General features: G+C 40.1%; 1 protein-coding gene across 3 annotated transcripts in view; it reads left to right on the forward strand.

Moving 5' to 3' along the window:
- Positions 1-12,454, forward strand: part of Ipp (inositol polyphosphate 1-phosphatase) — a 74,957-nt gene extending 62,503 nt beyond the window's left edge. For 2 of the 3 annotated variants that reach the window (XM_070094295.1, XM_053785183.2), the window contains 4 exons: positions 6,522-6,693; positions 6,798-7,032; positions 8,323-8,424; positions 10,367-12,454. In XM_070094295.1, the coding sequence (XP_069950396.1) occupies positions 6,522-6,693; positions 6,798-7,032; positions 8,323-8,424; positions 10,367-10,519 (662 nt within the window). In that variant the 3' untranslated portion in view covers positions 10,520-12,454. Of the gene's footprint in view, positions 1-6,521; positions 6,694-6,797; positions 7,033-8,322; positions 8,425-9,623; positions 9,908-10,366 lie in introns of those variants that run through there. The other variant, XM_053785184.2, reaches the window with a different exon arrangement.
- The last annotated feature ends 2,856 nt before the right edge of the window (positions 12,455-15,310 follow it).

The raw sequence follows: 15,310 nt of genomic DNA on the forward strand, positions 1-15,310 counted from the left end.
CCCCAGACCGACAAAATGAGACTAGTCACGAGGGAGCATTCACCAAATTCAACTTCAATAACAAAAACATAAAGTGGGACCAAGTAAACCAAGTCCTAACCGATATAAGCTGGGAAGATATACTAAGCAACACAGACCCAAACTTATGCCTAGAACAGATTAACTCGGTGACACTCGATGTATGCACAAGGCTTATTCCTCTAAGAAAAAGGAGGAGTAGATGTAAAATAGAAAGAGACAGGCGCTCCCTTTACAGGCGACGGAAAAGAATAACAGAGCGGCTAAAAGAGGTCAATATATCTGAAATGCGCAGGGAGACACTGGTCAGAGAAATAGCAAGCATCGAACTTAAGCTAAAAGAATCCTTTAGGAGTCAGGAATCGCGGGAAGAACTAAAAGCCATAAATGAAATCGAAAGAAACCCAAAGTATTTCTTCTCCTATGCCAAATCAAAATCGAGAACAACGTCCAGTATTGGGCCCCTACTTAAACAAGATGGGTCCTACACAGATGACAGCAAGGAAATGAGTGAGCTACTCAAGTCCCAATATGACTCAGTTTTTAGCAAGCCGCTAACCAGACTGAGAGTCGAAGATCAAAATGAATTTTTTATGAGAGAGCCACAAAATTTGATTAACACAAGCCTATCCGATGTTATCCTGACGCCAAATGACTTCGAACAGGCGATAAATGACATGCCCATGCACTCTGCCCCAGGGCCAGACTCATGGAACTCTGTGTTCATCAAGAACTGCAAGAAGCCCCTATCACGAGCCTTTTCCATCCTATGGAGAGGGAGCATGGACACGGGGGTCGTCCCTCAGTTACTAAAAACAACAGACATAGCCCCACTCCACAAAGGGGGCAGTAAAGCAACAGCAAAGAACTACAGACCAATAGCACTAACATCCCATATCATAAAAATCTTTGAAAGGGTCCTAAGAAGCAAGATCACCACCCATCTAGAAACCCATCAGTTACACAACCCAGGGCAACATGGGTTTAGAACAGGTCGCTCCTGTCTGTCTCAACTACTGGATCACTACGACAAGGTCCTAAATGCACTAGAAGACAAAAAGAATGCAGATGTAATATATACAGACTTTGCAAAAGCCTTCGACAAGTGTGACCATGGCGTAATAGCGCACAAAATGCGCGCTAAAGGAATAACAGGAAAAGTCGGTCGATGGATCTATAATTTCCTCACTAACAGAACACAGAGAGTAGTCGTCAACAGAGTAAAGTCCGAGGCAGCTACGGTGAAAAGCTCTGTTCCACAAGGCACAGTACTAGCTCCCATCTTGTTCCTCATCCTCATATCCGACATAGACAAGGATGTCAGCCACAGCACCGTGTCTTCCTTTGCAGATGACACCCGAATCTGCATGACAGTGTCTTCCATTGCAGACACTGCAAGGCTCCAGGCGGACATCAACCAAATCTTTCAGTGGGCTGCAGAAAACAATATGAAGTTCAACGATGAGAAATTTCAATTACTCAGATATGGTAAACATGAGGAAATTAAATCTTCATCAGAGTACAAAACAAATTCTGGCCACAAAATAGAGCGAAACACCAACGTCAAAGACCTGGGAGTGATTATGTCGGAGGATCTCACCTTCAAGGACCATAACATTGTATCAATCGCATCTGCTAGAAAAATGACAGGATGGATAATGAGAACCTTCAAAACTAGGGAGGCCAAGCCCATGATGACACTCTTCAGGTCACTTGTTCTATCTAGGCTGGAATATTGCTGCACTCTAACAGCACCTTTCAAGGCAGGTGAAATTGCCGACCTAGAAAATGTACAGAGAACTTTCACGGCGCGCATAACGGAGATAAAACACCTCAATTACTGGGAGCGCTTGAGGTTTCTAAACCTGTATTCCCTGGAACGCAGGAGGGAGAGATACATGATTATATACACCTGGAAAATCCTAGAGGGACTAGTACCGAACTTGCACACGAAAATCACTCACTACGAAAGCAAAAGACTTGGCAGACGATGCACCATCCCCCCAGTGAAAAGCAGGGGTGTCACTAGCACGTTAAGAGACCATACAATAAGTGTCAGGGGCCCGAGACTGTTCAACTGCCTCCCAGCACACATAAGGGGGATTACCAACAGACCCCTGGCAGTCTTCAAGCTGGCACTGGACAAGCACCTAAAGTCAGTTCCTGATCAGCCGGGCTGTGGCTCGTACGTTGGTTTGCGTGCAGCCAGCAGCAACAGCCTGGTTGATCAGGCGCTGATCCACCAGGAGGCCTGGTCACAGACCGGGCCGCGGGGGCGTTGACCCCCGAAACTCTCTCCAGGTAAACACTGGCCGATTCCCACCAAGGCAGGGTGGCCCGAAAAAGAAAAACTTTCACCATCATTCACTCCATCACTGTCTTGCCAGAAGGGTGCTTTACACTACAGTTTTTAAACTGCAACATTAACACCCCTCCTTCAGAGTGCAGGCACTGTACTTCCCATCTCCAGGACTCAAGTCCGTCCTGCCGGTTTCCCTGAATCCCTTCATAAATGTTACTTTGCTCACACTCCAACAGCACGTCAAGTATTAAAAACCATTTGTCTCCATTCACTCCTATCAAACACGCTCATGCATGCCTGCTGGAAGTCCAAGCCCCTCGCACACAAAACCTCCTTTACCCCCTCCCTCCAACCTTTCCTAGGCCGACCCCTACCCCGCCTTCCTTCCACTACAGACTGATACACTCTTGAAGTCATTCTGTTTCGCTCCATTCTCTCTACATGTCCGAACCACCTCAACAACCCTTCCTCAGCCCTCTGGACAACAGTTTTGGTAATCCCGCACCTCCTCCTAACTTCCAAACTACGAATTCTCTGCATTATATTCACACCACACATTGCCCTCAGACATGACATCTCCACTGCCTCCAGCCTTCTCCTCGCTGCAACATTCATCACCCACGCTTCACACCCATATAAGAGCGTTGGTAAAACTATACTCTCATACATTCCCCTCTTTGCCTCCAAGGACAAAGTTCTTTGTCTCCACAGACTCCTAAGTGCACCACTCACTCTTTTTCCCTCATCAATTCTATGATTCACCTCATCTTTCATAGACCCATCCGCTGACACGTCCACTCCCAAATATCTGAATACGTTCACCTCCTCCATACTCTCTCCCTCCAATCTGATATTCAATCTTTCATCACCTAATCTTTTTGTTATCCTCATAACCTTACTCTTTCCTGTATTCACCTTTAATTTTCTTCTTTTGCACACCCTACCAAATTCATCCACCAATCTCTGCAACTTCTCTTCAGAATCTCCCAAGAGCACAGTGTCATCAGCAAAGAGCAGCTGTGACAACTCCCACTTTGTGTGTGATTCTTTATCTTTTAACTCCACGCCTCTTGCCAAGACCCTCGCATTTACTTCTCTTACAACCCCATCTATAAATATATTAAACAACCACGGTGACATCACACATCCTTGTCTAAGGCCTACTTTTACTGGGAAAAAATTTCCCTCTTTCCTACATACTCTAACTTGAGCCTCACTATCCTCGTAAAAACTCTTCACTGCTTTCAGTAACCTACCTCCTACACCATACACTTGCAACATCTGCCACATTGCCCCCCTATCCACTCTGTCATACGCCTTTTCCAAATCCATAAATGTCACAAAGACCTCTTTAGCCTTATCTAAATACTGTTCACTTATATGTTTCACTGTAAACACCTGGTCCACACACCCCCTACCTTTCCTAAAGCCTCCTTGTTCATCTGCTATCCTATTCTCCGTCTTACTCTTAATTCTTTCAATTATAACTCTACCATACACTTTACCAGGTACACTCAACAGACTTATCCCCCTATAATTTTTGCACTCTCTTTTATCCCCTTTGCCTTTATACAAAGGAACTATGCATGCTCTCTGCCAATCCCTAGGTACCTTACCCTCTTCCATACATTTATTAAATAATTGCACCAACCACTCCAAAACTATATCCCCACCTGCTTTTAACATTTCTATCTTTATCCCATCAATCCCGGCTGCCTTACCCCCTTTCATTTTACCTACTGCCTCACGAACTCCCCCCACACTCACAACTGGCTCTTCCTCACTCCTACAAGATGTTATTCCTCCTTGCCCTATACACGAAATCACAGCTTCCCTATCTTCATCAACATTTAACAATTCCTCAAAATATTCCCTCCATCTTCCCAATACCTCTAACTCTCCATTTAATAACTCTCCTCTCCTATTTTTAACTGACAAATCCATTTGTTCTCTAGGCTTTCTTAACTTATTAATCTCACTCCAAAACTTTTTCTTATTTTCAACAAAATTTGTTGATAACATCTCACCCACTCTCTCATTTGCTCTCTTTTTACATTGCTTCACCACTCTCTTAACCTCTCTCTTTTTCTCCATATACTCTTCCCTCCTTGCATCACTTCTACTTTGTAAAAACTTCTCATATGCTAACTTTTTCTCCCTTACTACTCTCTTTACATCATCATTCCACCAATCGCTCCTCTTCCCTCCTGTAACCACAAACTTCTGCTGAACACTCTAACACTACATTTTTAATCCTACCCCACACCTCTTCGACCCCATTGCCTATGCTCTCATTTGTCCATCTATCCTCCAATAGCTGTTTATATCTTACCCTAACTGCCTCCTCTTTTAGTTTATAAACCTTCACCTCTCTCTTCCCTGATGCTTCTATTCTCCTTGTATCCCATCTACCTTTTACTCTCAGTGTAGCTACAACTAGAAAGTGATCTGATATATCTGTGGCCCCTCTATAAACATGTACATCCTGAAGTCTACTCAGCAGTCTTTTATCTACCAATACATAATCCAACAAACTACTGTCATTTCGCCCTACATCATATCTTGTATACTTATTTATCCTCTTTTTCTTAAAATATGTATTACCTATAACTAAACCCCTTTCTATACAAAGTTCAATCAAAGGGCTCCCATTATCATTTACACCTGGCACCCCAAACTTACCTACCACACCCTCTCTAAAAGTTTCTCCTACTTTAGCATTCAGGTCCCCTACCACAATTACTCTCTCACTTGGTTCAAAGGCTCCTATACATTCACTTAACATCTCCCAAAATCTCTCTCTCTCCTCTGCATTCCTCTCTTCTCCAGGTGCATACACGCTTATTATGACCCACTTCTCGCATCCAACCTTTACTTTAATCCACATAATTCTTGAATTTACACATTCATATTCTCTTTTCTCCTTCCATAACTGATCATTTAACATTACTGCTACCCCTTCCTTTGCTCTAACTCTCTCAGATACTCCAGATTTAATCCCATTTATTTCCCCCCACTGAAACTCTCCTACCCCCTTCATCTTTGTTTCGCTTAGAGCCAGGACATCCGACTTCTTTTCATTCATAACATCAGCAATCATCTGTTTCTTGTCATCCGCACTACAGCCACGCACATTTAAGCAACCCAGTTTTATAAAGTTTTTCTTCTTCTCTTTTTTAGTAAATGTATACAGGAGAAGGGGTTACTAGCCCATTGCTCCCGGCATTTTAGTCGCCTCATACGACACGCATGGCTTACGGAGGAAAGATTCTTTTCCACTTCCCCATGGACAATAGAAGAAATAAAAAGGGACAAGAGCTATTAAGAAAAAGGAGAAAAACCTAGATGTATGTATATATATATATATATGCATGTGCGTGTCTGTGAAGTGTGACCAAAGTGTAAGTAGGAGTAGCAAGATATCCCTGTTATCTAGCGTGTTTATGAGACAGAAAAAGAAACCAGCAACAAACAACTGAGATCCAATTCCCTAGATCAAGAGCAAGAGCCCCTCACTAGTGTCAAGGAACCTCCCTTGAGGCGCGCTCGCATCTGGAAATTTCACTCGCGTCTGGAAGCAAAAAATCGACCAAGTGACTGCTCTTATCTGGAAAAACTCGTATGTGGATGCACTTGTAAGTAGACGTTCCTCTGTGTATCGAACTTCTAGTGAACCATGGGAAAGAGTTGCGCTAGGTCTGTTAACTAATTTCTAATGTTCCCTCCAGGACAACAAACATCTGTGTGTTATGGTAGATCATTTCAACAGATATTGTGAGTTCGTTCTTATTGTAGATAAGACTGCCGAGACAGTGGCTGACTCTTCTGCTTCCTTCCCAGTTTTCTCTTGTTCTTGGCTTTCTCTGTTTACTCTGTGCTCTTGCACATTTAGCTTATGCCTCTGCTCACTCTTTTCTTACCATGGCCTCATCTGCTCCTGGGTATGATTTTTTGCTATGTCTTAGCACTTTCCAGCTACATCATCATTGGTACTAATATTTAACAATTTGACTGCATTACAAGATCACACTTGAAATTTTTCTTAAGATGTTTAATAAGATTTAACATTGTCAGTTCCTTCTTTTTTATTGGTACTTACTGTATCACCTGATTAGAAAGATTGGTTGGCTTTGATACAGTGTTTTAATTTGTTAATAATTGTGATACGTATTTAATCTTCTGTTATGTAATTGTTTTCCAGATTCTACTGGGGAGTATGTGAAAGGTGAAATTGGTACTTGCTGCAATAATATATACACTCATGGTCTTCAATGTGTTACCGTCCTTATTGGCTTATATGACCGTTTATCTGGCTTACCTGTTGGAGGTGTTATCAATCAACCGTTTGCTTTGTTTAATGAAGAGAGCCAAAGGTAAATGATATAAAGTACAGTATAATGAAGTGTCAGTGTTATTGTTATTTACACTTACTGATTCACATTAGAATAATTTGTTTATCCTAACTTTTTTATGGTAGGTGGCAGGGACAGGTTTATTGGGGAGTGAGTCACGGTGGCATTAACATTCATAATGTGCCACTTAGAACGACCAGTCCACAAGATGGACGTCCAATACTTCTGATGTCATCGAGTGAAGATATAAAATTGCAGGAAAAGCTAAACAAGAAATTCAATGTAATATATGCCACAGGTGCTGGCTACAAGCTGCTAGTGGTAGCCCTAGGACTTGCATCTGCTTGTGTGTCATCAAAGGTAAAGAAATTTCACCTCTTCGTGTAAAAATATATTTTACCCTCAAGCACTTCCATTTTTTGTTAAACATAATCTTTGCTCCATAAAATATTCATAGTCCTGTGTCATTTTTCCAGATATATTTTGAGGGATAAAAAAAACAAAGTGTGCCTTTTGGATTGTAAATTAACCTTTTCTTTATTATTGTAGCTCAATGTTTTAGACAGGCAAAATTTTCAAGCTAATAATTTTTTTTTTTCAACAAACCAGCCGTATCCCACCAAGGCAGGGTGGCCCAAAAAGAAAAACGAAAGTTTCTCTTTTTAAATTTATTAATATATACAGAAGAAGGGGTTACTAGCCCCTTCCTCCCGGCATTTTAGTCGCCTCTTACGACATGCATGGTTTACGGAGGAAGAATTCTGTTCCACTTCCCCATGGAGATAAGAGGAAATAAACAACAACAAGAACTAGCAAGGAAATAAAAGAAAACCCAGAGGGGTGTGTATATATGTATATGCTTGTACAAGTATGTGTAGTGTGACCTAAGCGTAAGTAGAAGTAGCAAGACGTACCTGAAATCTTGCATGTTTATGAGACAGAAAAAAGACACTAGCAATCCTACCATCGTGTAAAACAATTACAGGTTTCATTTTACACTCACTTGGCAGAACGGTAGCACCTCCCTGGGTGGTTGCTGTCTACCAACCTACTACCTAGGAAATAATAATATATGACTAATAATTAATCTACAAATAACAAAATAAAGTGTTCATGATAGAAATACATTACATGTACTTGCTTTCCAAAATAAAAGTGATGAAATACGTATACAGGAATTCCTCATGAGTGGAGACATTTGGCTATGTACTGTTGATTGAGAAAACAAGTGTTGACATTACCTTGTGAAGCAGCATAGGTTATGAGTCTTGTGCTGAAAATCTTGCAGACAGATTTAGTGATTTAATGCACATTTATACACACATAGCTGAATAAATACGCTTTAATTTTCTCCAAGCATGTTTTAAAGTTTTTCCATGCAAAATTATAAACAGCTAAATAAAGAGCAGTATTGTTGGAATATGGTGTTTTTGTTTCTGTATTCACTTCCTCTCTCAGGTGAAAACAAGTTCATTGATCATTATCTCATCAATACCAAATTTCTTTGTTTTTACTTGAAAAAAAAAGAAACTTTTTTCTTACAATATGCCATTGTTAAAATATGACATTTAATTTTCAGAGTTTCTAATAGATGGTAGAAGGCTTTACAAAATTATTGCAGCTATATACACTTGCAATTCTTCTCTACAGGGATCAACTTTCCGTTGGGATACAGGAGCTCCTCATGGGTTGCTGAGTGCCCAGGGTGGTGGTGTAATTATCTTTCAAAAAATTTGTCAGCTTGCAGAACGGGTAAGTATTCTGTGCATATCAAACAGTTAATATTGTTCTTGTGTTTCTTATTGTACAGTATTTCTTAATTTTTTATATTTCATTTCTTTTATTGTTTTCTTATTCTGTTTTTACTAATTTTTAAGATTTGTCTTTTTCTGTTATTGTCTTTTTCCTTTTTTGTCATTTGGTGCTGCTCTTCCTCCTCTTCCTATCTTCAACTCAGTATCCTCCTGTCTTCTCACTCTCTTCATATCCTCTCATCAGCCTCTTCTCAGCTTTCTCTTTTTTCAGCTTCCTCTTCCTCTCCCTCCTTGTTTCTCCTAGTCTTTGTCTCTTCACAGTCTCCTTTCTTCATATCTTATTCTCCTCTCTTCTTCCATTAGTCCTTTCTTCTTTTTCTTTGCCTATGCATTTCTTCTCCTCCTCCTTGCCTCACAACACAGGGAAACATGTAAATATTAAAATAATGTTAGAATATCTCAAACTGCCCTTTTGCATTCAAAAATGAGTATTGAAGATGTGATGTACCTTAGCCTGCCTTATGCTTGTATGTACTTCTCGTAATATTATTGATCGTTGACAAAAAAACACCTGCTTCTTTTATGACACCCAAATCTGCATCATATGGGCCATCAGGCTGCCACCAGCAAGAACTTAATTGACCAGACAGTCACAGAACAAGCCTGGCCCGGGGCCTAGCTGCAGAGTACGAAAACTCTCGAAACCCATCAAAGGTATATAATGTTATGGGTATATAATGGCAGTGCTGGGTCACAATAGCACAGTACCAGAAATGAATACATTACACTTTGATAGATTTTTCTTTTTAATGAATCACTTGTTATTTAAAACAAATAATATATGAAAGTTTAAGGAAACATAAGAGAAATGGAAATTTATGTAGGGTAGGTAGGTTGATAACTTAGACACATGTGCAACTCTTGGGTATCTTTATTGAGGAAACATTTCGCCACACAGTGGCTTCATCAGTCCATACAAAGGAGAATCTTGAAGAACAGGAGTAGAATGAGGTAATCAGTCCCTCAACCTTGAGTCGATGTGGTCAGTCCATCAATCTTGAATAGAATACGGCATACGTGCGGAGAAGGAGCTTATAAACCGTTGGTAGGAGAGGTGCAGCAGTCATAGGCGGTGTCACCTCCCCTCCCAACGGTTCATAAGCTCCTTCTCCGCACGTATGCCGTATTCTATTCAAGATTGATGGACTGACCACATCGACTCAAGGTTGAGGGACTGATTACCTCATTCTACTCCTGTTCTTCAAGATTCTCCTTTGTATGGACTGATGAAGCCACTGTGTGGCGAAACGTTTCCTCAATAAAGATACCCAAGAGTTGCACATGTGTCTAAGTTATCAACATGTCGGTTCTATGAACCATTCATCTACAAACCTGTCAGACACTGCAACTTCTTGGGATCTTAATACTTGGGAATTCTTCGCTTGCCTAATTCTTGGGCACGACCTACTTCCACATTGAACAAATGTGACACCGCCTATGACTGCTGCACCTCTCCTACCAACGGTTTATAAGCTCCTTCTCCGCACATATGCCGTATTCTATTCAAGATTGATGGACTGACCACATCGACTCAAGGTTGAGGGACTGATTACCTCATTCTACTCCTGTTCTTCAAGATTCTCCTTTGTATGGACTGATGAAGCCACTGTGTGGCAAAACGTTTCCTCAATAAAGATACCCAAGAGTTGCACATGTGTCTAAGTTATCAACATGTCGGTTCTATGAACCATTCATCTACAGGGTAGGTAGGTACAGTACTAGTAAATTAGAGACATGTATATTTCCCAGTTCAATTATCAGAGACCAGTCAGTCATGGAACACCTTGCTTCAACATGAAATATTTGTACTAAGCATTCAAATTGATTTTGAATAATAATTCATATTTTAAGATATCTTATACAAGTCTTTTGCCTTTCAGGGTATTGATGTTGAAAATCTGAAAGAACTACAAATCAGGTATCATAAATCAAATGATAATGTAACACAGCATAATTTGCAATGGTGTAATGAAGGTGGGCTTGTTGCATACCAGGATCCCAGTGTATTATCCACTATCCTAGAATGCCTTTAAAGAGTTATTATTGTAAAGATTAATGAATATCTTTCTCTTTATTGCTAATCCTGAACCAAAATTTCTGATAAGCACTTTACTTTTCTTACTACTCCTGAAACAGTTTATAAAACATTACGTTTCCTTTCACTCTTGAAGCAGTTTCTGAACCTTCCCTTTCCTTTCCTTTTACTCCTGAAATAAAATTTCTGAATACCGTATTACCTTTCTTTTCTTTCTACTCCTGAAATAACCTTTCTAAATCATTATGTTTTCTTCTGTCCCTGAAACAAAGTTTCCTTAACTGCTACATTCCCATTCTTTCTCTTCCTTAAACATTTCTAGAGCAAGAATCAAATCCAGTTGTAGGTTCTTTCTAATCAACCATAATTTGTGTTCATATCCTGAATTTTTTTTAAACATGCTGGCCATCTTCCACTGAGGCAGTGTGACCTTATAAACACTTTCACCATCATTCACAACTATCACTATCTTGCCAGAGGCACACAGATTTTATATATTAATATATTCATTATATATTATTTTTTTCTCAACACGTTGGCAGTCTCCCAATGAGGCAAGGTGGCCTAGAAAAGAAACACTTTCACTATCATTCACACATAATCACTGTCTTTGCAGAGGCATTCAGATATGACAAGTTAGATGTCACTCCAAACAGCCAATATCCCAAACCCCTCCTTTAAAGTACAGGCATTGTACTTCCCAACTACAGGAGGGCCCCTCTTATACAGCAGGTTAGGTTCCGGACTACTGCCATAAAGCGTAAATCGCTGTAAAGTGACCCATAGCCATTTTATTCATTTTCAAATGCTTATAAAAGCCTGATATCATGTTTACTCTTCATATATTAAGTTAGCTAGGCCTAAAAAATGCATATAAAGTACTTACCTTAAAACATTTTCATCCTTAGCTTATAATGAGTGGTGAATATATTTATTGTAGGAAATCTGAATAAATGAAGAATGGGTATAATTGAAAACTGCTGTAAAGCAAAGTGTTGTAAAGTGAAGTGCTGTAAAGCAGGGCCTACCTGTATATACATACATGAATTAACTTGAAAGATATTTATTTGTTTATTAGATTATGACATGGAGCAGATTTTATGTAACTCTTTGTTGGTTTGTGGCTGTTATGCAGTGCTGAGAAGGGCATTACAGGACTGTTTTATGTACTCTTTATAATTTATTAAGTTGAGGCTTCTCCAAGGATAGTACTCAATACAGAGATTCATGTATTAACCCCTTATAAAAAATGTATTACACCTGTAATTATTTATTTGTATTATGTACTCTCTTAGGGAATTATATTCATAATTTATTTAGTTATAAACATTGTACAGCACAGGGTATTTTAATTCACTATATCAGTTGATATAGTGGTATTCCTATTTCTGACATTCCTATTTATCATCATTTCCTAGAGAGATACCTTGCATCTTTGTGAGAGGTGTCAGGTCTTTTGGCAATGCAATAACTTTTGGTAGACTATCGTATTTACCAAAGAACATGTTAATTCATTTCTATCTTCTCCATCATCTTTATGACCTAACTCTGGTTGCTGTCTTTTTGGAAAGTTCAACCTTTAATGTAGACACAATCTGTAATTTCTTAAATAAAACTGACTTTTGTCTATAGCATGTGAACCAGCCCTTCACCCTTTTTTTTTTTTTATTCTCCTGATGTCAACATTCCTTCACCTTGTAGCACTGGATAACCCTTAGGAGTTTAGTGCAATTTTTTTGTAAATGCAGTATAGTATATTAATGTTCTACCAGCACCAAAGTCCATCATGAGGGGAGTAAAACTTACTCTGTTCTCCAATTTATTCAGTAATTCTACCTTTTCAATTATTAATGAATTTCACTTGCTTGTCACAAAGACATGAGATGGACTGGCACTGCCAGTAGCACCTGTATTACTGTTGGGGGCCTAAAGTTCTTTACATTCTTTACATAACTTTTAAAGGTGTACAAATTTTGCTTATTGAAGCTGCTAGCACAATCTGCAGGTATTAATTTATTATCCTGGGAAGATGTACTATATTAATGTGCTTCACAGTTCGGTGTTAGGTAAATAATTAATGTAATGTAATTAATGGCTTACAATTGAGCTACATATGGCAAAACCTCAAGTGGATGGGTGGCTGTTTGAACCGAGCTCTCCTTGGAAACACTAAAGATAGACAAAAGTGAAAAACACTGGTAACCTAATTAGAATAAGAGATCTTAATGTTCTTTTATTGTATGGAATGAGCATGCTTGATTATACATGTTATTTCATAAAGTATTCTCATGAATACCAATAAAGGTTTTTTCATTGTCAATGAAAATTTTTAGTGTAACATATAGCAGTAAGTTAAAAAGTGAAAAGACAACATGATCTGAATAATTAAATGTTACTTTTAGCAATAGTACCTAAAGCAAAAATATGAAAAAGCTGGCAGAATGGTCAAGAAATTGTCATTTGAAATATACGAGTCATCAAATAATAAGGCTCTGATTATAATAAATAAAAGAAATCATACCAATCTTCGCTTTGAAACAATGAGCAATGAGTGTGGTGCTTGACGAGGGAAAATTGTGTATCCTACTTAAAATAGGAATTTAGAAATGGTAACTGTTACAACAAACTTTTAATGAAGCAAAAGATTCAGTCATGAAATAATGCTGTATAGCCATATGGAGTTATTGACAAAATTAATTGCAATAACAAAAAAGGCACAATACCGTGACTGGAACGATACACAAATAACCCGCACATAGAAGAGAGGAGCTTACGATGATGTTTCGGTTCGACTTGGACCATTTACAAAGTCACACTAACGAAAAGGAGAGTGGGAAGGGAATATATAGGCAGGAGGTAGTAGTAGTAGTGGAGGTGGAAGGAAGTAGTAGTGGGGAGGTAGTAAGAAGAGGAGGAGCCAGTCAAATACTAAGAAAGAGGAGCACTGCAAGTGAGCTAGGTGCCCACAGAGGGGTAAGAGCAAGAATACCGAGGGGGGGGGGAAGGAAATAAATAAATAAAGAAGGAACAAATACACAGGGCAGAAGAAAGACAACCCAAAGGAGAAAAAGGAAAGAGGAAAGGGAAGTCAGGTTAGGTCATGGGTGTTCTGAAGTTTGGAGCATTTAACAATGTACTGGGAAAGGAAGGTATCTACAGAGACGAAGCCAGGACTAAGATTAATCTAAGATTATTCTTAGTCCTGGCTTCGTCTCTGTAGATGCCTTCTTTTCCCACTACATTGTTAAATTCTCCAAACTTCAGAACACCCGTGACCTAACTTGATTCCTCCTTTTTCTTCTCCCTCTTCCCCTTTCCTCTTTCTTTTTCTCCTTTGGGTTGTCTTTCTTCTGCCCTGTGTATTTGTTCCTTCTTTATTTATTTATTTATTCCCCCCCCCCTCGGTGTTCTTGCTCTTACCCTCTGTGGGCACTTAGCTCCCTTGCAGTGCTGCTCTTTCCTAGTATTTAACTGGCTCCTCCTCCTCTTGCTACCTCCCCACTACTACTTCCTTCCACCTCCACTACTACCACCACTACTACTACTACTACTATTACCTCCTGCCTCTATATACCCTTCCCGCTCTCCTTTTCGTTAGTGTGACTTTGTAAGTGGTCCAAGTTGGACCGAAACATCGTCATAAGCTCCTCTCTTCTATGTGTGGGTTATATGTGTATTAACTGCAATGGTAGAAATTTTAGAAAGGTGAATAGTGAGAGTGTGTGTACTCACCTAGTTGTACTCACCTAGTTGAGGTTGCGGGGGTCGAGTCCGAGCTCCTGGCCCCGCCTCTTCACTGATCGCTACTAGGTCACTCTCCCTGAGCCGTGAGCTTTATCATACCTCTGCTTAAAGCTATGTATGGATCCTGCCTCCACTACATCGCTTCCCAAACTATTCCACTTACTGACTACTCTGTGGCTGAAGAAATACTTCCTAACATCCCTGTGATTCATCTGTGTCTTCAGCTTCCAACTGTGTCCCCTTGTTACTGTGTCCAATCTCTGGAACATCCTGTCTTTGTCCACCTTGTCAATTCCTCTCAGTATTTTGTATGTCGTTATCATGTCCCCCCTATCTCTCCTGTCCTCCAATGTCGTCAGGTTGATTTCCCTTAACCTCTCCTCATAGGACATACCTCTTAGCTCTGGGACTAGTCTTGTTGCAAACCTTTGCACTTTCTCTAGTTTCTTCACGTGCTTGGCTAGGTGTGGGTTCCAAACTGGTGCCGCATACTCCAATATGGGCCTAACATACACGGTGTACAGGGTCCTGAATGTGTGTGAGTGTGAGTGTGAGTGTGTGTGTGAGTGTGAGTGTGAGTGTGAGTGTGAGTGTGAGTGTGAGTGTGAGTGTGTGTGTGTGTGTGTGTGTGTGTGTGTGTGTGTGTGTGTGTGTGTGTGTGTGTGTGTGTGTGTGTGTGTGTGTGTGTGTGTGTGTGTGTGTGTGTGTGTGAGTGTGTGTGTGAGTGTGTGTGTGAGTGTGTGTGTGTGTGTGAGTGTGTGTGTGTGTGTGTGTGTGTGTGATTGTGTGTGTGTGTTTGTGTGTGTGTGTGTGTGTACGTACTCGCCTATTTGTGGTTGCAGGGATCGAGTCTTAGCTCCTGGCCCCGCCTCTTCACTGGTTGCTACTGGGTCCTCTCTCTCCCTGCTCCATGAGCTTTATCAAACCTCGTCTTAAAATTATGTATGGTTCCCGCCTCCACTACGTCACTTTCTAGGCTATTCCACTGCCTGACAACTCTATGACTGAAGAAATACTTCCTAACATCTCTTTGACTCATCTGAGT

This window comes from Cherax quadricarinatus, chromosome 45 (assembly GCF_038502225.1).
Source record: "Cherax quadricarinatus isolate ZL_2023a chromosome 45, ASM3850222v1, whole genome shotgun sequence".
Taxonomy (NCBI): Eukaryota; Metazoa; Arthropoda; class Malacostraca; order Decapoda; family Parastacidae; genus Cherax; species Cherax quadricarinatus.